Here is a 20594-nt window from a genome sequence, read left to right as displayed (position 1 = left end):
TGGAATCATACCCATGCTTTGAGAGATCTTTGTTGTGTTGCTGTCTGCCACATAGGTAAAGTAGCATGCAGCCACTAAAAACATTCTGCCACAAGACCATGGTGGCTTGGGAGAAGATCTCCAGTAGGACCACAAAGAAACATGTGTGTGTAAGGAGCTTTGAGTTACCATACAGTATTCAATAGACCCCATTAAATATTTGGGTTTAGTGAGGTAGGCCAGAACCTTAGACATACATACTATTGCAGCATAAATACATGTGTGCAATTCGCATGAAAGGACAGTCATTTCTATGTAATATAAGTTGTGGAATGATTTTGTTCATATGTACAGTAGGTCTGACAATTCCTGAAAAACTGAATTATGAAAGCAGGGCTGCATTTTGTGTTGGGGAACATTTAATTTCAGATTGAACAATAAATGCAGGTGTTTGCAACTTTCTGATGAATCCAAGGAGAGTGCACTATTCTGATCACAAGATTAGAAGCCTGGAAACCAGCTCAGATGGTGCCTTGCTCAGCTGTTTCCAAGTGCTTAAACATTCTACATCATTTTTTCTGGCAAATGATGAGCAAAACATTTCCATAGTATCAGCTACAGCAGTGTTTCTCAAACTGTGGGTTGGGACTGTCATGAATATGTACAGTTTAGGCCTAGTAGCATGTAGGGCCTAAACCAAAGTAAACCAGTAACAGAGAAGTGGCTTGCAGTTCCTAGCTGCAAGGATGTGAGTAACAACAGCCAACGAAATTAACTCAATGGAAGGTGATAATGTAGCACCTACAGACAGAAAGGCGCCCATCAAGGAGGCAATGCAGCTGTAGACCTCCGTTGGGGAGGGGAGAGCTGAGAGGGCTAGCATCCAGCCCCACTTTAAAGAAAGTGCTCAGAGCCTGCAAGGGATAGAATTAAGCCTAGAGGGTCTCAGTGTCCCTGGACTGAGACACTGGCACATACAGGGTGGTGGCAGTACTACCGAACCTAGGGTTCGAGAACCAAGAACTCTGAGCACCCCCAAAACCCTGGAGTGTACAATGTGTACGACAGGGACCCACTAGGTAAATAGTAATAAAACATTATTTTCAGGACTAGCACTTATGAAATTCTAAATATATTTTTAAATTCATCTTTGATATATTTGTTGCTTGCCACTTATAGGGCCCATTCCGTATCCGAAAACTAGACAGTGAGATATGTAAGTGTGTGGTGTGTGTGTGTCCCTTTTCATTTTCAGTATTCTTCCTTTATGGTGCTTTTTTCAATGTTTCAGGTCATTTACAGCAAATACACAGATCTGGTTCCAAAGGAAGTTATGAATGTGGATGACCCTGAGCTGCAAAGACCTGATGAGGAAGCTGTCAGAGAGGTATAGTGCTCGGTGATGCACTTAACTGTTGGAGCCACTTGCATCTTGTCCAAGTGCTTATTGAAACATTTCTGATTGTAGCTTACAGAAAAGACCCGAGCAGCCCTGGAAAAGTCTGTCTCCCAGAAAATTGCAGCAGCCATGCCAGTCCGAGCAGCTGATAAACTAGCTCCAGCTCAATACATTCGGTATGGGACACTCTGGATTGTTTAAAGCCTTTTACATATCAAGGCTTTTTGTGAATGTAAAACATAATGATTATCTGAGGGCACAAGCAGTTACGGCTGTGTTAAGAAGCTATTGCTGTTTAATGAAATGTGATATTAGTCCTGTTACAGATAACATGATGTACTTGGTTATGCAGAGAAAACTGTGTGGCTACATTTGTTCCTGTCGTGGTTTGCTTCTGGTAATGAACTTTTCTCTCATAAATATAGTATTTCTGGTCCATAAACAGTGAATAGTCCAGCAATGACTGTAAAGCTATCTTCAATCTGTACAGAATGTACAAATTGAACTGGAAAGATTTTTGCTGTCCAACAGCTATTCTGTGACTTAAACAGTTCTATAGTTTGTGTGCACAGTGACGTCAGCTACCTTTATGGATTCATTTTTGCACTTTGGTTAATGTGTATATGCTTGGCAATCTAGTGCTTGTGAACAAATGGAAATATTGGCCAAGTAAATAAAGATCAAAGAGAGACCAAATATTAAGAAGACTGCACTGACAGTCTGAATCTCTGGATTGTTTATTTCAGATATACACCATCGCAGCAGGGTGTGGCCTTTAACTCTGGAGCAAAACAGAGAGTTATTAGAATGGTGGAAATGCAGAAGGACCCTATGGAACCACCAAGGTTCAAGTGAGTATCTGAAATGTATGGCTCACATCAAGGAGATTTGTGGATTGGGGATATTAAAGCACTAATTATATATTTTTCACATCTTTATATTAGGATTAACAAGAAAATTCCTCGGGGACCGCCATCTCCTCCAGCTCCTGTAATGCACTCACCCAGCAGAAAGGTAAGGGCTTTTTATTGTCCTCTAACTTTTTTGATGCCTGATGAATACACTACCAGGGAAAGGGACTCCCAGAACATGGCAGGCTGATTAAGGGGAGTAGTGCCTAGTGTTTAGCACACATGCACTCCTTTCTCATCTGTTTTCCCTTTAGCAGACCAGCAGTTAAATAGGAGGGAAGCTTCTGGAGCCTTCTGTTCTTATAGGCACCTTGTTTATTCTTCTGCCTTCTTGGGGCAGTGTGGGGAGGCTTATAGAAGTACAGAATGTTCCTTGGTCTTCTGCTTTCTGAAGATGCTTGCAGGGCCATGGTGAGGTTTCTGTGAATTAATTGGAGTGAGGAAGGGGATGTATGGATGTTTCCAGTTTAGAATTGAGAGAGTGGACCTGGATAAATATCTGAACCTCTGCACATCCAAGGCATTTGTGAGAAAACCTTGCTAACTAGGTTTTAAAAATTCAAGTCTGGTACTCAGAATTGCTGGATGCAACTTCTCTTTTAGTTATAGCTTTTCAAGAGTTACTGCTTGAATGAACACAACAGTTTTCCACAAAAACAATTCTGCTATGCATTTTGTTGACATTTGGTATTTGACATTTCACAATCACTTTGCTGCTGTGTTTCACAATGGGGAAAAAATTCATGCACACCTTCTGGTAAAAATCTAAAATCTCTTTATCTTTTTCTGTTCAGATGACCGTGAAGGAGCAACAAGAATGGAAAATTCCTCCTTGCATTTCAAACTGGAAAAATGCAAAGGTAATTAACTTGTCATCACGTCAGCCTCTGTTGTTGTATCCTGCTGAGAAACTCCTCAAAAATGATCTGCAATTTGAATGTTACTTTAAAATCTCTAGACCTGAGTAAACCAGCTGCTTTCAGAAAGGGTTGTGCAATGATATGGCTTGATTCTTCCCTTCCCTACATATTAGAACTACCAAGAGGACAAGCAAAGACTGTACTAGACAGTATATTGCTATTTCAGAATTATCAAATTTGATTAAATAAAGTGTCTTCAGTTCCCTTAATATAGTTGTGTGTAGGATAGGCAATGAGCTTGAGCTGTAAGCCAAAAAAGTAGGAAGATACCGTATTTTTTGCTCCATAAGACGCACCTAGTTTTTAGAGGAGGAAAACAGGATCCTGCGGGTGCCGCCCGAGTGGGCGAAGCCTCGCGCGGTCCCAGCAGCTGCGGAGCCAGGCAGCGGCAGGTGAAGGGCGACTCGTGCGCAGAGCTGCTGCGGAGGGAAGGATCCTCGCCCCGCCTCCTCCCAGCAGCCCTGCGAGGTGGGATGGTGGAGCGGCAGCACCCCAGCCCCCTTCTTCCGGCGGACAGGCAGCGTCCCTCCCCTGGACGCCCGGCCGGCTCCGAGAAAGCCCGCCTGGTGCAGGGACCGGGCACGCCCACGGGAGGAGGCGCGCCGGAGAGCGAGCTGGGTTGGGCCAGGCACGTGCACCGCCGCTCGCCCCACAGCCCCACCAGCAAACCGGGTGGCAGCAACAGCAGTGGCTCCGTGGCGGCAGCCCCTCCGCGGCGAAGCCTGAGAGTGCGGCGGCCGCAAAGTTTGCCGAGCAGCGGGGAAGTTCCGCGGCTTGGCATGCTGCCCGACGGGCACTCCCAGCCGGGCGCCGCCGATCTTACCTGGGCAAGGACTGCGGAGCGAGGGGCGGGCAGGTGCTCCGGCCTCGGCGGCAGCGCATCTACTAACAGCGGCAGCGGCGGTTCCCGGCTGAGCCCGGCAGCGGGCGGAGCGAGAGGCGGGCGGGAGGCGAGCTCTCGCCGGCGTGAGGGCAGCAGCCAGCCCAGCCCAGGCCCAGCTTCCCTTTCTGATCTGGCTGCAGGCTTCCCCACGGCATCATTAAGGTCTCCAACGTGCACTCTTTTTTGCAGTATTCGCTCCATAAGACGCACACACTCCGCCCCCACTTTTTTGGGGGGGGGAAGTGCATCTTATGGAGCGAAAAATACGGTACATAGCCTTAGTTGCATTTATTTTTCACAGTCATCATTAAGTGTTGGACTTGAACCAGGGAAAACTGGGCAGTTGCAGTCTCTCAGCCTTATCCTGCCTCACAGGTTTGTTAGGATAATTTGAGATAATTTCTTACCCTGCCCTGAACTCCTTGGTGGAAAGATGGGTACAAATATGAGAAATAATATAAACTTATGGTTCTTATTTGTGCCTCCTTATGCTAATAAACATTGGTGTACTTCAATCTGTATGTATGACCTTCTCTGTCTACTATCTAAGAAATACTATGTTGCTTATGAAAACCTGACACTGCAGTGATCTAGTTTACCTTTCATTGCCTTATTTGTGTCTTTCCTACTATATCTGAGGTATTTTACTCTTGTGGTGCTTGTGTCTTGTTCATAGAGAACAATTCCCTATGAAAACTCAAGAGTTGGCAGTTCAGTACTTGCAAAAAGAAGGGAGTTGATAAATGTTGCTGTTCAGGTCATACTTCTTATTGTTGAAATTTCAGTGGTGGGTCTTACAAAGACAACATTAAAAACACTGAATATGACACACAAATGCAGATGTTTGAGTTTTTATAAAATCATAGAAAGAGCAAGTTTACTTATCACTAGTGATAAGAAAGAATTTGGGGACACTTTTCTTACCATATAACTCTTTCTTGGTGATTAAGCATATTACTGTTTTCACTCCAGGGTTACACCATTCCATTAGACAAACGTCTGGCTGCGGATGGCAGAGGACTGCAGACTGTTCACATTAATGAAAACTTTGCCAAGTTGGCTGAGGCTCTCTACATTGCTGACAGAAAGGTCAGATTGTTGTTTTTCACTGTGCTCTTTCTGGAGAATTGCTTTTCATGGAAAAAAATCAGCAGCATTTTAACTTTTTGTTAAATGCTTAGGAACAGAACTTCACAAGAGAAAAGGAGCAGATTCTATATTGCAGCTTTTCTAGGTGTATCACTGGCCAAAAACAACTGGCTGTTTTGAATTTTGAGTTCTATATGTTTTATATGCCAGCCTTCAAGGCTTGAGGCCCTATTTTAATGGAAACTACCAGGACTTCTACTGCTTTCCTTACTGTATTGCTTTGTTCTGAAATGTTATGCAGGCTCGTGAGGCTGTAGAGATGCGAGCCCAAGTGGAACGGAAGATGGCACAAAAAGAGAAAGAGAAACATGAAGAGAAACTCAGAGAAATGGCCCAAAAGGCCAGGGAGCGAAGAGCTGGGATCAAAACCCATGTGGAGAAAGGTATGGCCTTTCCATCCCTCTGTTCTATTGTCTTGAAATATTCCAAAGGAGACTTTGTTTTAAACGCTTTGATGCTCGTTGGGGAAGGCTGTGTAGCATCCGAGAGCTTTTTCACTCCTTGCTGAAAATCTGAGCATAAGTGTGGTTCCTTATGCAAGACGCAGTACATGTTTATGTTGAAGTTCAATGGTACTTTTTCTTAAACAAGCCCCAAGGGTCTTTTTATGGCATGAACCTTAAGCGCAATTTTCAGCTTTATCTAAAGATGACTGGACCAATAAAAACAATAGCATACTTTATGTAGTAGTGCATAATGTCAGATCATCTTCTAAATATTGTCGAGTTGCTGTAATGATATTTATTACTCAATAAAACCCCTGCAAGTGATGTTTGTTTAATTTTGAATGTTAAATTATCTGTTTAGAGGATGGCGAAGCTAGAGAACGAGATGAAATCAGACACGACAGACGAAAAGAGAGACAACATGACCGAAATCTTTCCAGAGCAGCTCCAGACAAAAGGTGGGTTGAGCAAAATGAATGTTTTCAGACTAAGCCAGTTTTTAGAAGGGGGGGGGGGAAACTGGGATAGCAAGCCAACACTGTTGACCCCAAACATCTTGCCAGAAAATCAAATGCAAAACACTCTTGCTTACAGTGTCACAAGGCATGCTAATGGAGAATGTGAAAATGGCAACATATAAATGGTTGATATTACTATAGCCTAACTAATGCACAATATTGTTTACCCTTAGGTCAAAGTTACAAAGGAATGAGAACAGAGATATTAGTGAAGTCATTGCCTTGGGTGTGCCTAACCCTCGGACATCCAATGAAGTTCAATACGACCAGAGACTCTTCAACCAAAATAAGGTATGGAACTCCTTTCATCACTTCACAAAGCTACAATGAAGCAAAAAACCTTATATCTCCGCTGTTGGATTAAGACTATGACTGCTTATACTGCAATGGGTGGTCTAGGTCTGTATCATCTACATTGCAACCTCCAAGGTTTCTGGACATAATCTTTCCCAGCCTTACCTAAAGATACCAGAGTGAACTTGGGATGACCTATAGTGGTATGCTTTACCACTGAGCTATTGGGGGGTGCAGGATGGGACTTGTTTAAGTGTACAGGTGTGCCCTGGTATCCATGGGGGTTCTGTTACAAAACCACCACGGTTAACTGAAAGCCCGGATACCAGTGAACACCCCTCACCTCCAGAGAGAGCACTCCCTGGGGGCCTGCGGACCCAATCCATGAATGAATGAATCTGCAGATACTGGGCCCCCCTGTACTTAATTTTGTACTTGTCGTTTTCTTACCCACTGATGGTTTTGCTTCAACCTGTTTTACATATTTTGTTAACTGGGCTAAAGGTCCTTCCTGTAGCCAAAATGTTGGTTTATTAATATGCTTTTAAAAAATTAAATATGGAGAATACTTAGTCTTGATTTGTCCTCCAGGATCTTGAGAAATATAAATTTAATTCTCCAAGTAGTTCATTATTAAACCTAAGTAATGGTGTCATAGCTGTGACAATAGTTGCTTGAGTCTCTGCTCATTCTTTTCAGTAATTAACATACATGCCCCAAGCAGCTGCCACTATTCTCAGTTGTCAGGAACATTTGGTTATAAAAATACAAATATGCTACTTAGAAGACTTTTGTGCTCGAAATGCAGCTTATTTCCCTCTGGCATGAGAGAAGGAAGGACAGCCAGGTGGTGCAGGGCCAGGCACCCTCACTACAGTGGAGCAGTTATGCTTACCAATGAGAAATAGAGGTGTACATAGGGGACGCTAGTAAGAATCAAGCTCACACTGTCAGCTGCATAGTTCTCATCTGTATTTTGTCATGCAAAACTGTAACAGAAGGTTGGGGAGTAACATTTATAGAAAAACCACTAATGGTGGCTACCCACAAAGTATGACCAATTTTCTGTTGTATGGGAAACTTCTGTTCTTTCCTAACTCTGAATATCAATTTGTGTTAACCTCAATGTTCTGAGAATATTAGCATCTAAATAATACAGACCACTCTGGTATCTTCTAGGGTATGGACAGTGGCTTTGCAGGAGGAGAAGATGAAATTTACAATGTTTATGACCAGCCTTGGAGAAGTGGTAAAGACATGGCCCAGAACATCTACAGACCAAGTAAAAATGCGGATAAGGACATATACGGTGATGATCTGGAGGCACGGATAAAAACTACAAATAGGTATGGAAACAGAAATGAAATTCATATTTTTGTTCTTTTTAAAACTGAAACAGTGGCTTTACTCTGTACTTCATCTGTTATAGGTTTGTTCCTGATAAGGAATTTTCTGGGTCAGATCGCAGACAAAGGGGCCGAGAAGGCCCAGTTCAGTTTGAGGAGGATCCTTTTGGTCTAGACAAATTCTTGGAGGAAGCCAAACAGCATGGTGGCTCAAAAAGGCCTTCCGATAGTAGCCGCCCTAAAGAACATGAGCATGAAGGCAAGAAGAGAAGGAAAGACTAAGGAACTATTTTTGTGGTAGACAGTGAGACTGAATTCAGTCATTCAAGCATTGTAAACCAGAATCCAAGGGAATTGTCTTCACTGACATCCCCTATGCAGTGGATAACATACCATAAGGCTCATGGGACACCTTACTAAGGAACAAAGGGAAGAAAAATTAGGACCACTGACATGCATATATGTTTTGTATCTTGGACTTTAGCTATGCCCTTCACCTTTGTTTATGCACAGGTGATGCACTAGCCTATTGTCTTAGGCTCAGAATATTCTTCCTGGTGTACCCTGTTAAAGCTGCTTATTCCATTCAATAATACTCCCCTTGTACATAGTTTTGCCTGCTTTTGCTGTAATGTACCTGCAAGAGGGAAGGATATTGTGATTCACTGTTGCTCTGCTGTGACTGTATAGTTCATCTTGAGTTTAAGAGAAACAGCTGGATTCATATAACTGAGGTGAATAACTATCCAGAAGTTTATTTTAGTTTTATTTGACAACAAAATAAAGTCTCCTTCCTTTAACTGATGTCAGTAGTTCTTCTGTCCAAGTGTTCGCCTGGAAAACCTCTGCTTCTCTGATGTTTAACATCAAGCTGAAAGATTTAAAACACATGAAACTGCAGTTGAGACAGTGGAAAAAACAAGCAAGCTTCACAGCCATCTGAATTTGTTTAAAAGTAACTCTTATGGAGATGTTCTACTTAAGTTGGAATCTATTAAACTCAGCACAGTATTTGGCAGAAACAAAGTAGTATATGACAATGTGTATCAAAAGAAAGGATGAAAGGACTCCCTTTCACACCCTCGGTTCTGCATGCTTGTTTTTTCTTGTATGTATAGGAATGAGATTGCATGGGAAGGAAGAGTTAAACTTCCCCCCCCCCCAGGCACAAGGAAAAGCAAGTACAGTAGAACTAATAAGTTTGGCCTCAGATATGTACTTCAGATAAATGTAAAATAACTAGTTTTTCTACAATTACAGTAGCACTGTGCAAAAGTCTAAAAAAGTGCTTCTCTCAATCAAGGTCCAGTGGCTTCTTTTAGAGTGCACACAGATAATTCATGAGAAGTTGGGGGCTGTGACTTATCTTACTTGCCACAACTGGCTATCACTGCAATAGCAGGCACATGTTTAGGATCTGTATTCAAGAAGGCATACATATGTGAATCACTTCCTGCAGAAAACATTTCTGCAAGTCTTTTAAATCCAGAACAAGTTACCATTGTGGTTTTTAAATGAAGGATTGTAAAAAAATTGAGCATTGGGAATAGATGAATTCCATGTTGAACTGTTCCACTTAAACTGCAGTGGACTTAGTTTTAATGCCATATTTAATACTCAGAAAACAATTGGGGGAGAGAGCTGCTAGAGAGAGAGATGAAAACTGCATGTCCCCTCTGTTTCTTTGGAAGCATTAGCGTCTTCAGATTGCTAACAAAGTTAAAACCTTTATTCATGAAAAATGATTAAAGTGTTGGTCTGAACTAGTTTCAGGTACAAGTTCAAGTAAAAATCTGAAAACCATTTTATTTTATATCACCCTAAGTAACTCAGGATAGTGTACCTACCCCACTGCCATAACTGAAGTTGAGAGAGACTGAACCAGACGGGTGAAGTGGTGTAAACCCCATCTCTCAGTCCCTCACTTCAGTTACTACGCCACTGGCTCTTTGCACAGAAATGACTGCAACCTTTACTTGAATAGTTACCATAGCCATAACTTACTGTTTTTCCGAGTCAAATGCTGATGTGTCTTAGACCATATCCATGACTACAGGAAATATCTAAATGTGACAGGGCATATTGTAGTGTGGTTTATCTCAGTTTTGAATGGACAGGTGCTTGGAGATAATGATCATGCAGGCTATACTATGCCCGTCAAGAATAACAGTAGAAAAAGGATGTACAAGACAGCTTTGTCTGTGTCTCCCCTCACCCTTGCTGTCCTGTTGTCACTGGAGCTTGCTAAAGTGGTGGATTGGATACAATTGTCCAGGCCTAGCCCTGTCATCATCTGCCCTGATGGCAGAAGGAGGAAAGCTCCCCTTTCCCTCGATCCATCTATACTGCTATTACAACAGTGCAAGCAAGTAGTGAAACCAAGATAGCCTTCTTTCTGGTCACACCAAGATCCTCAAGTCACCCCCAATATCTATGTGGTGACAAGTCCAAATAATTTATTAAGGGATTGAGGACACAATGGTGGAAGAATTAATATAGCCTGCCATTTCCATTTTGATCTGCAGTGTAAGATTAACTGCTATTTCAAACCCCTTACCTTAACTCCTTCCAAGATATGAGAGTCTTTCTGCAAAGCATTCTTGAGGCCTTCTTCTGTAGAAAATCCAACCCAGCAAAAGCCTTTATGGAATCCTGTTTCTTTATCCTAGTCATCCAAGACACACATACAGTTACTTGATACAAACATCTGAATAGATATGTAGAGTCTACAAGGCTACATGAGGGACCCTACATCCAAAACGAACTGCTGCTGTAGAGTAATCTGAATGCTAGCTATCTCTGTCTTCCAGTTACCTGAGTAACAGTGTTATCTAGCCAACCATAACAAAAAAAGCAGCAGATTATACAATTCGGGGTAAGCACCTGAAAGCCCTTGCACCAAAACAATCATTGAGAAGTTTGCTTAGACAGGACTTAAAATTATTCAGGTGCATATCAAAAAGTATAGACACATTAAGCATTTAACACTTACTAACATTGTCAGTTTCAAGTTTTTGTATTCCCACCTTCAGTTTGTTTCATACAATTAGGATCTGAATCTTTAACAGAGCTATAATTCACTTAATGTGTTATGTTCTGCTAGAATTGTATTAAAATTTTAAGTGTTATGCCTTAAACAAGGGGGAAATGATTTTCCCCAAGAGGGAAAACTAGTTTTTGTTTTTTCTGGAACAGTACATTAAAACTGTTTTCCCTAGGAAAGACCATTTCAATAAATATCATGCCTATTATTGTAGGCATTACAATACAACCCTATTATACGTATTTACAACCCTACATTACAATTACATTACAACCCTATTATATTGTAGTACAATCGTTTACTAGTCTATTTGTAATTTTAAAAATGTGTGATACAGGAAAAAAAATTCCAGAATTTTAGGGTAGAGCCTCTGTTAGCCCAAAGATAACATCAGAAGGTCGCCAGTTCAAGGACACCGGCAGCTCCCTGAATGGCTGAGAATGGCGAGAACTTGAAGCAGCTGACAAGCCGACCTGAGTGATTCCACCTGCTCTTGGTGTGAGCAAGAAGCTTCTTGGCTGCCCTCCATGTGAGAGATGGAGCTGCTTGTCAGGCTGCGTGGGAGAACTGGAGGCCAGAAGTGAGACCAAACCAGGAAGATCCATCTGAAATGTTGTTGGTTCTTGAAAGAGAGAGCCTCTATGACTGTAAAAATCCCCTTAAGGGATTTAGGAACGCCTGCCCATGTAAACCACCTTGAACAAAGTCAGAGGAGTAATCTGATGACCAGAAAGGCGGTATATAAATACCTAGTTATTGTTATTATCATAAGTTTGTGTCCAAACGACAACAAAGGTACCATTTCTGAAAGTAGTCAAAAAGTCCTGTTTATCAGTTTCTTCAAAGGAACCAATCTGTTAATGCAGATGGTTTTTTGACTTGTCAAATTACCAGCAAACGACCTGAACCTGAGAAATAACATATCTACTTTAGACAGAGTTAATGGCAATAATACTCACAAATGGCAGCAAACATTTCTTCACACTGCCGAATTGAGCAAAATGTTCTCTAATTTCATCTGCAAGAATACAGAAAGAGAAAGTCAGAAGAGTGCAAGTCTTTTAAGGCATTTGCTTCAGTATGGGAAAGGTGGGATATAAATTTTTCTAATGAATGAAAGAAAGTCAATGACACTTCACATTTATCTGGCTGAAGGTTAAAATTGTTTGCCTACAGAAATGAAAAGTACTTTCAACTGTTCCTCAGCAGAATTGTGCAACTTAAGGAAACAAGTTCTTGTAGCCAAGAAAGCAGCACAATTGCACTCAGTGTTCCTGATGCCTAGGTACTGGTTGTATTTCTGTGATTATCTTCCACTTAACTGAAAAAGCTACTCATTGTGAGACTAGAAACAAGTTCACTAAGCCCAACTTTAATTGTTGTTTTACACACAGAAGCAAAACAATTCTACACATATGTGTTCACATGATCAGGTTCTATTGCTAGGCACCATAATTCTAAAAAGCATTTACAGATATATATAAATTTACAGAGTGAAGAAATATATCTCCAGATGCTCTCCAGCCATCTCCTAACCTGCATAGGATATTGTGCAGGCCATGCAGCCTGGCTGTGCTGGTGCAGATTAGGATTGGGCTGCCTGTCTCATGGCTCCTGAGGGCAGGACTAGGACCAATGGGTGAAACTGCAGGGAAGGAGACTTCAGCTAGATGTGAGGCAGAATTTCCTAACAGTTGTCTGGCACTAGAATAGTTGACCTCTTACAGAACTGGGTTCTCCAGCAGAGAATGCACTGTCACCTGTTGAGGATGCTCTAACAGTTTCCTATGCTGAGCAGGGAATTGGACTCAATTACCTCAAGACCCACTAACTCAATTACCTCAAGACAACACTAACATTTATGAATCTTTACAATTCCGAAGAGTGACAAGAATTCGTTTCTGAAAGAAGTATGGAAAGACAGAAGACTAAGTTCACTTTTTAAAAGGAAGACAAGCCCTGCCACATGTCTTCCACTAGTTTCCCCAAAGCTCAGGCTTGCAAGTACAGGTGTCTCTGCAATCATGAACCTGGCAAAAGTACACAGAAAGTTTTTTTTGTTATAGTTTTATTTTGCTTAGTGTTCTTTAACCTGTGTGGGTCAGGACCCCAATGAGAACATGAAGCCTCCTTTGTGGGATCATAGCAATCTTTCAAAGCCTGTGCAAGAGATGGCTTGGATCCAATCCAATAAGGGACAGCCTTAGCAAAACTGCGTTCTTGGTATAATCCTGCACAGCCTCTTCTTGCTCTGTTGACCCACAGCTCCTAAAATTGGGTCCTGCTCAGGCAGCTGCCTAACAGTGTGTTGTGAAGATAGGAGAGGTAGGGGAAAGCAGACAAATGGGTGCAGGGCAGTAGGTGAATCAGGACCTGGGGTAGGGCGGGATCAGCAGTGGGTCCCCAGTCTCATTCATTCGAGTCATGACAAAAAACGTTATTTATTTATTTGAGTTATGACCAAAAAAAAGCTTGAATACCATTGGCTTAGAAGGAAAAAGGGCATGTTTGCTGTCGAACCTATGCAGGGACAAATAGGCAGAAAATTCTGCAACCATCCCTATGTAATGCTGCGTTGTACAGGAGCCCTCCAATGCTGATCCACTTCTCTTGGACCTGTTTCTAAGTCTAAGGCACTATTTCTTAAGGTTTGTTCTCCACCAAATCACTTCACATGGTCCACCCATTTGAAGTACCACTGGAGTTTAGCATCTGGGCGAGGAGAAGGCAAGGAGACCTCTGAGTTTTGGAGAAGGAGAGGAGGAGGAGCAGGAGGAGGAGGAGGTAAGTGTACTCATTCTAACGCTTTGTCTTTCTAACTCCCTGTCTTCTAACCTTAACCTTACCTTTAAAGCAACCTTAAATCAAAATTGAAAGTTAGCACCTAAGGGAGGTACATAGGGCTACTCTGAGCAGGAGCAGAGTCCTACTCGTGAGTAAGAGCAGCATCCTACTCGTGAGTAAGTGCCCAAGGGTCAGGCATTTAAATCAAAATTGAAAGTTAGCTGCACCTAAGGTAGCACTTAATCGAAGGAAGGGAGGAGGATAAAGTGGAAAGCAGGTTTTCTACTTGTTTAAATTAAACCTATACTTAACCCAGGTTAAACCTAATCTAAGTTAGAACATAACCTAAACAGGTCAGTAAATTGGGACACAGGATCTAGAGAGCAATAAATAATTAAACAAACCCAAATAAAAACTAGCTTGAGGTTACAAAAACAGTCCAGCCTAAGAGAACAGAACTAGGAGGGAAAGGACCTAGGAAGGGCCAATTCCCAACCCATTAAGAGCTCCAGTAGGCTAATCCAAGCAGTCCATTCAGGAGCCTGCAGAGTAGGTCACGCCCATCAGCAGCCGTTTGCCTTCCTGAGCTTTTGTAAACTCACCTGGGAAGGCCAGCCCCCTTTCAATCAGGAAGGAAGGAGGGGGGAGGGGCCAGCCAGGAGTATAAAGCTAGGCAGGCCATCGCGTGAGGCTCTCTGCAGACGCGTGTGGCCTCTGGGACACCAAGTGCCTCTGGGAACTAAGTGCCAGGTAAGGCACAAGAGTTTAGCATCTGGGCGAATTCAGCAGCAGGGCGAGGAGGCCAGGGCCCCATACGCTGCCCTTCCTCTTCCCTTGAGAAGAGGGCTGCTATCCAGTGTACGGTTTTTAAAAGGACCCCTAAATAAAACAACAACAATAAAGCTATGCAGTCAGACAGCCAGCAGCAGGGTGGGGGCTATCCAGTGTTTTGCATCGAGTGCCACATGTATGATTATATGCCTCTGGGGCATAAGTCATGGGTGTGTCCTCGATGCAAGGAGCTCCAGGCTCTCAGGGAACGCGTCCGCTCCCTTGAAGCCTTGGTGGCCGACCTGGAGAAGCGCAGGCAGCCAGAGGAGGACCGTGGGGAGACTTCTGGGGACGATCAGGCTTCGTCCCAACCTCAGGCGTGCAGCTCCTCGGCTGCCCGGGTGGGAAGTCTCGGGACTGGAGGACGTCATCCTGGAGAGGAGGGAAACAATCCCCTAGGGGGGATCCCTTCTCCAGGGGATGGGCCCGTATCCGAGCGCACTCGGGATACTCCTCGGCGGGAGGGGGGTTGGGGGCTTCTTGTAGTGGGGGATTCGATTATTAGAAACATAGAGAGGGGGGTTTGTGGATGTGAGGACCGCATGGTGACTTGCCTGCCTGGTGCGAAGGTTGCGGACATCACTTCTCGTCTAGACAGGCTGGTAGACAGTGCTGGGGGAGAGGTAGCGGCTGTGGTGCATGTTGGCACCAACGATGTGGGCAAGTGTAGCTGGGAGGTCCTGGAGGCCAAATTTAGGCTTTTAGGCAGGAAGCTGAAAGCCAGGACCTCAAAGGTAGCGTTCTCTGAAGTGCTACCTGTTCCACACGCAGGGCCAGCTAGGCAGGCGGAGATCAGGGGTCTCAATGCGTGGATGAGACGGTGGTGTAGGGAGGAGGGGTTTAGATTCGTTAGGCACTGGGGAACGTTTTGGGACAAGCGGGGCCTGTACAAGAGGGACGGGCTCCATTTGAACCAGAATGGAACCAGACTGCTGGCGCATAACATTAAAAAGGTGGCAGAGCAGCTTTTAAACTGATCCCTGGGGGAAGGCCGACAGGAGCCGAGGGGCATCCGGTTCGGGACTCCTCATCCCTATGGGATGAGGATGGGGAGGTTAGAGAACAACAAGACAAAGGCAGGGTAGGAGAAGAAATTGGGAAAGGTAGGGTGATGGGATGTGATAGACGGTTTGGCACAATGAGAGGATGCGGGGACAAAGGAGCGAATAAGCAGCCCATCCTGGGGCATTCCGTGTATAAATGCTTTTATGCGAATGCCCGAAGTCTACGAGCAAAGGTGGGAGAACTGGAATGTCTGGTGACAAGGGAAAATATTGACATAGTGGGCATAACGGAAACCTGGTGGAATGCGGAGAATCAGTGGGATACCGCAATCCCGGGCTATAAACTCTACAGGAGGGACAGGCAGGGGCGTGTTGGAGGTGGGGTGGCCCTTTATGTTAAGGAAGGGATAGAATCCAGCAAAGTAGAGATTGAAGGTGGGTCCGACTCCACCGTAGAATCTCTGTGGGTTAAATTACCAGGCTTGTGCAGCGATGTAATACTGGGGGCGTGCTATCGTCCTCCAGACCAGAAATCTGATGGGGACCTTGAAATGAGGAAACAGATCAGGGAGGTGACAAGGAGGGACAGGGTTGTAATCATGGGGGATTTCAATTATCCTCATATTGACTGGGCCAATTTGTGTTCTGGTCACGATAAGGAAACCGGATTTCTTGACGTGCTAAATGACTGTGGCTTAGATCAGCTAGTCACGGAGCCCACCAGAGGACAGGTGACTCTGGATTTAATTTTGTGCGGTACGCAGGACCTGGTTAGAGATGTAAACGTTACTGAGCCATTGGGGAACAGTGATCATGCTGCGATCCGTTTTGACGTGCACGTTGGGGGAAGAATACCGGGCAAATCTCTAACAAAAACCCTTGACTTCCGACGGGCGGACTTCCCTCAAATGAGGAGGCTGGTTAGAAGGAGGTTGAAAGGGAGGGTAAAAAGAGTCCAGTCTCTCCAGAGTGCATGGAGGCTGCTTAAAACAACAGTAATAGAGGCCCAGCAGAGGTGTATACCGCAAAGAAAGAAGGGTTCCACTAAATCCAGGAGGGTGCCCGCATGGCTAACCAGCCAAGTTAGAGAGGCTGTGAAGGGCAAGGAAGCTTCCTTCCGTAAATGGAAGTCTTGCCCTAATGAAGAGAATAAAAAGGAACATAAACTGTGGCAAAAGAAATGTAAGAAGGTGATAGGGGAGGCCAAGCGAGACTATGAGGAACGCATGGCCAGCAACATTAAGGGGAATAATAAAAGCTTCTTCAAATATGTTAGAAGCAGGAAACCCGCCAGAGAAGCGGTTGGCCCTCTGGATGGTGAGGGAGGGAAAGGGGAGATAAAAGGAGACTTAGAGATGGCAGAGAAATTAAATGAGTTCTTTGCATCTGTCTTCACGGCAGAAGACCTCGGGCAGATACCGCTGCCCGAACGGCCCCTCCTGACCGAGGAGTTAAGTCAGATAGAGGTTAAAAGAGAAGATGTTTCAGACCTCATTGATAAATTAAAGATCAATAAGTCACCGGGCCCTGATGGCATACACCCAAGGGTTATTAAGGAATTGAAGAATGAAGTTGCAGATCTCTTGACTAAGGTATGCAACTTGTCCCTCAAAACGGCCATAGTGCCAGAAGATTGGAGGATAGCAAATGTCACGCCTATTTTTAAAAAGGGAAAGAGGGGGGACCCGGGAAACTATAGGCCGGTCAGCCTAACATCCATACCGGGTAAGATGGTGGAATGCCTCATCAAAGATAGGATCTCAAAACACATAGACTAACAGGCCTTGCTGAGGGAGAGTCAGCATGGCTTCTGTAAGGGTAAGTCTTGCCTCACAAACCTTATAGAATTCTTTGAAAAGGTCAACAGGCATGTGGATGCGGGAGAACCCGTGGACATTATATATCTGGACTTTCAGAAGGCGTTTGACACGGTCCCTCACCAAAGACTACTGAAAAAACTCCACAGTCAGGGAATTAGAGGACAGGTCCTCTCGTGGATTGAGAACTGGTTGGAGGCCAGGAAGCAGAGAGTGGGTGTCAATGGGCAATTTTCACAATGGAGAGAGGTGAAAAGCGGTGTGCCCCAAGGATCTGTCCTGGGACCGGTGCTTTTCAACCTCTTCATAAATGACCTGGAGACAGGGTTGAGCAGTGAAGTGGCTAAGTTTGCAGATGACACCAAACTTTTCCGAGTGGTAAAGACCAGAAGTGATTGTGAGGAGCTCCAGAAGAATCTCTCCAGACTGGCAGAATGGGCAGCAAAATGGCAGATGCGCTTCAATGTCAGTAAGTGTAAAGTCATGCACATTGGGGCAAAAAATCAAAACTTTAGATATAGGCTGATGGGTTCTGAGCTGTCTATGACAGATCAGGAGAGAGATCTTGGGGTGGTGGTGGACAGGTCGATGAAAGTGTCGACCCAATGTGCGGCGGCAGTGAAGAAGGCCAATTCTATGCTTGGGATCATTAGGAAGGGTATTGAGAACAAAACGGTTAGTATTATAATGCCGTTGTACAAATCGATGGTAAGGCCACACCTGGAGTATTGTGTCCAGTTCTGGTCGCCGCATCTCAAAAAAGACATAGTGGAAATGGAAAAGGTGCAAAATAGAGCGACTAAGATGATTACGGGGCTGGGGCACCTTCCTTATGAGGAAAGGCTACGGCGTTTGGGCCTCTTCAGCCTAGAAAAGAGACGCTTGAGGGGGGACATGATTGAGACATACAAAATTATGCAGGGGATGGACAGAGTGGATAGGGAGATGCTCTTTACACTCTCACATAATACCAGAACCAGGGGACATCCACTAAAATTGAGTGTTGGGCGGGTTAGGACAGACAAAAGAAAATATTTCTTTACTCAGCGCGTGGTCGGTCTGTGGAACTCCTTGCCACAGGATGTGGTGCTGGCGTCTAGCCTAGACGCCTTTAAAAGGGGATTGGACGAGTTTCTGGAGGAAAAATCCATTATGGGGTACAAGCCATGATGTGTATGCGCAACCTCCTGATTTTAGGAATGGGTTAAGTCAGAATGCCAGATGTAGGGGAGGGCACCAGGATGAGGTCTCTTGTTATCTGGTGTGCTCCCTGGGGCATTTGGTGGGCCGCTGTGAGATACAGGAAGCTGGACTGGATGGGCCTATGGCCTGATCCAGTGGGGCTGTTCTTATGTTCTTATGTTCTTAAGTGACTGATGACATCATCATATGTGTCATGACAAACACCAGTAAGAGGCTCAGGGTGGATGGGAGGACTTTTTCGAGCTTGGAAAAGCATAAGAACAGCCCCACTGGATCAGGCCATAGGCCCATCTAGTCCAGCTCACAGCAGCCCACCAAATGCCCCAGGGAGCACACCAGATAACAAGAGACCTGCATCCTGGTGCCTCCCTTGCATCTGGCATTCTGACATAGCCCATTTCTAAAATCAGGAGGTTGCACATACACATCATGGCTTGTAACCCATAATGGATTTTTCCTCCAGAAACTTGTCCAATCCCCTTTTTAAGGCATCCAGGCCAGATGCCATCACCACATCCTGTGGCAAGGAATTCCACAGACCAACCACACACTGAGTAAAGAAATATTTTCTTTTGTCTGTCCTAACCCTCCCAACACTCAATTTTAGTGGATGTCCCCTGGTTTTGGTGTTACGCGAGAGTGTAAAGAGCATCTCTCTATCCACTTTATCCTTCCCATGCATAATTTTGTATGTCTCAATCATGTCCCCCCTCAGGTGTCTCTTTTCTAGGCTGAAGAGGCCCAAACGCTGCAGCCTTTCCTCATAAGGAAGGTGCCCCACCCCAGTAATCATCTTAGTCACTCTCTTTTGCACCTTTTCCATTTCCACTAAGTCCTTTTTGAGATGTGGCAACCAGAACTGGACACAATACTCCAGGTGTGGCCTTACCATCAATTTGTACAACGGCATTATATTAGCCGTTTTGTTCTCAATACCTTTTCTAATGATCCCAAGCATAGAATTGGCCTTCTTCACTGCCGCCGCACATTGGGTCGATACATGCTTTGGAGTTCTGCCTGCACATTGTCGCCGCACTTGGGTCGACACATGCTTTGGAGTTCTGCCTGCCAAGCCGAGCCTCCCACCACTGTTTGTTGTATCACATTCCTGGTCTGGCTGCAGGGTGGTGGGGTCCTGTGAGTACCACCAGACACCACTTAAAATACCACTGATGGTACCTGTATCACTGGTTGAGAAACACTGGACAAGATGAATCAATGAACAACTCCAAATAAGGCAGTTTCTTGTGTACGTATTTTGATAGAGCCCAAGAATGAGGTGTTTAAAAAGTCAGAAGTCCAACGGGGCGAACATCAGCCCTTTGGACTGCAATCATGTGCACTTTGCTGGGGGTAAGCCCCACTGAACTCAATGGGGCTTCAGAACAGGCATGCTAGAATTGCACTACTGGACCTGAAACAGGAGGTTGGGGGTGACTGCGCTAATGCAGCAGCTTACACAATTCCGCAACCCAATTTTAGCTCTGTTTACTCAGACATAAGAACCACAACAGTTCACTGCTTAATTCTTAGCCCGCACCTACACGCATGTCTGCATCTTCAGCACTTACTTCGGAACATACGTGTTTTAAGACTGCAACCTCGTTGACAAGCACTGGTCTGAGAGCCCAAACCTACGCCTGTCTACTCAGAAGTAAGCCCCACGAAAATCAATGGGCCTTACTCCTGGGAAAGTGTGGACAGGACTGCAGCCTCACAGCCCAATCCTATGCAGGTCTACTCAGAAGCAAGTCCCATCATAGTCAGTGGGGCTTACTCCCATGAAAGTGTAGGTGGGACTAGAGCCTGAGGAGCTGCGACTCCAAGCCCAGCCAGAGAGACGGGGAGGGGGGTCCGGCGGCGGTGCCGCCTGCCTGCCTGACAGCCCAGGCCGCCTCCTCCCCCGCGGGAAGAAGGCCCCTCCCTCCTCCCCCACTCACTGGCCGACACGGTCCAGGGCAGCCGAGCGACGAAGACCTCGAAGAGCCGCCGAGAGGTGAGCCTGGCCGCCATCTCGAGTCCGCGGAAGCGACTGAGCCAATGGGAGGCAAGCCCCGCCCCTTCCGC

The 20594-nt window shown here is 44.9% G+C and overlaps 2 protein-coding genes across 2 annotated transcripts in view; one reads left to right on the top strand and one right to left on the bottom strand.

Moving 5' to 3' along the window:
- Positions 1–8645, top strand: part of SNW1 (SNW domain containing 1) — an 18326-nt gene extending 9681 nt beyond the window's left edge. Inside the window, exons 4-14 of the mRNA XM_066627828.1 lie at positions 1271–1366; positions 1448–1554; positions 2125–2229; positions 2323–2392; positions 3084–3149; positions 5065–5181; positions 5483–5624; positions 6049–6145; positions 6379–6496; positions 7679–7845; positions 7929–8645. Of these exons, the coding sequence (XP_066483925.1) occupies positions 1271–1366; positions 1448–1554; positions 2125–2229; positions 2323–2392; positions 3084–3149; positions 5065–5181; positions 5483–5624; positions 6049–6145; positions 6379–6496; positions 7679–7845; positions 7929–8127 (1284 nt within the window). The 3' untranslated portion in view covers positions 8128–8645. The remainder of the gene's footprint in view (positions 1–1270; positions 1367–1447; positions 1555–2124; positions 2230–2322; positions 2393–3083; positions 3150–5064; positions 5182–5482; positions 5625–6048; positions 6146–6378; positions 6497–7678; positions 7846–7928) is intronic.
- On the bottom strand, positions 8576–20576 carry SLIRP (SRA stem-loop interacting RNA binding protein). Its single transcript, XM_066627842.1, has 4 exons — positions 20468–20576; positions 11848–11906; positions 10403–10510; positions 8576–8716 (listed from the first exon to the last, which is right to left on the bottom strand). Exons 1-4 carry the CDS (start codon positions 20538–20540, stop codon positions 8642–8644), a joined length of 315 nt encoding a protein of 104 aa, XP_066483939.1. The 5' UTR covers positions 20541–20576; the 3' UTR covers positions 8576–8641.
- Between the last annotated feature and the right edge of the window lie 18 nt (positions 20577–20594).

Source organism: Tiliqua scincoides, chromosome 1, assembly GCF_035046505.1.
Source record: "Tiliqua scincoides isolate rTilSci1 chromosome 1, rTilSci1.hap2, whole genome shotgun sequence".
Lineage (NCBI taxonomy): Eukaryota > Metazoa > Chordata > Lepidosauria > Squamata > Scincidae > Tiliqua > Tiliqua scincoides.
Note: the sequence above shows the minus strand (reverse complement) of the source record. Positions and strands in the feature narration are given on the sequence as shown.

What these genes read in the sequence shown, in the direction of transcription:
- SLIRP (XM_066627842.1), bottom strand. Translation starts at nt 20,540, where the DNA reads ATGGCGGCCAGGCTCACCTCTCGGCGGCTCTTCGAGGTCTTCGTCGCT. An exon ending in GCCCTGGACCGTGTCGGCCA is followed by an intron (nt 11,907 to 20,467) that starts GTGAGTGGGGGA and finishes GTATTCTTGCAG; the next exon opens with ATGAAATTAGAGAACATTTT. An exon ending in AGAAATGTTTGCTGCCATTT is followed by an intron (nt 10,511 to 11,847) that starts GTGAGTATTATT and finishes TTGGATGACTAG; the next exon opens with GATAAAGAAACAGGATTCCA.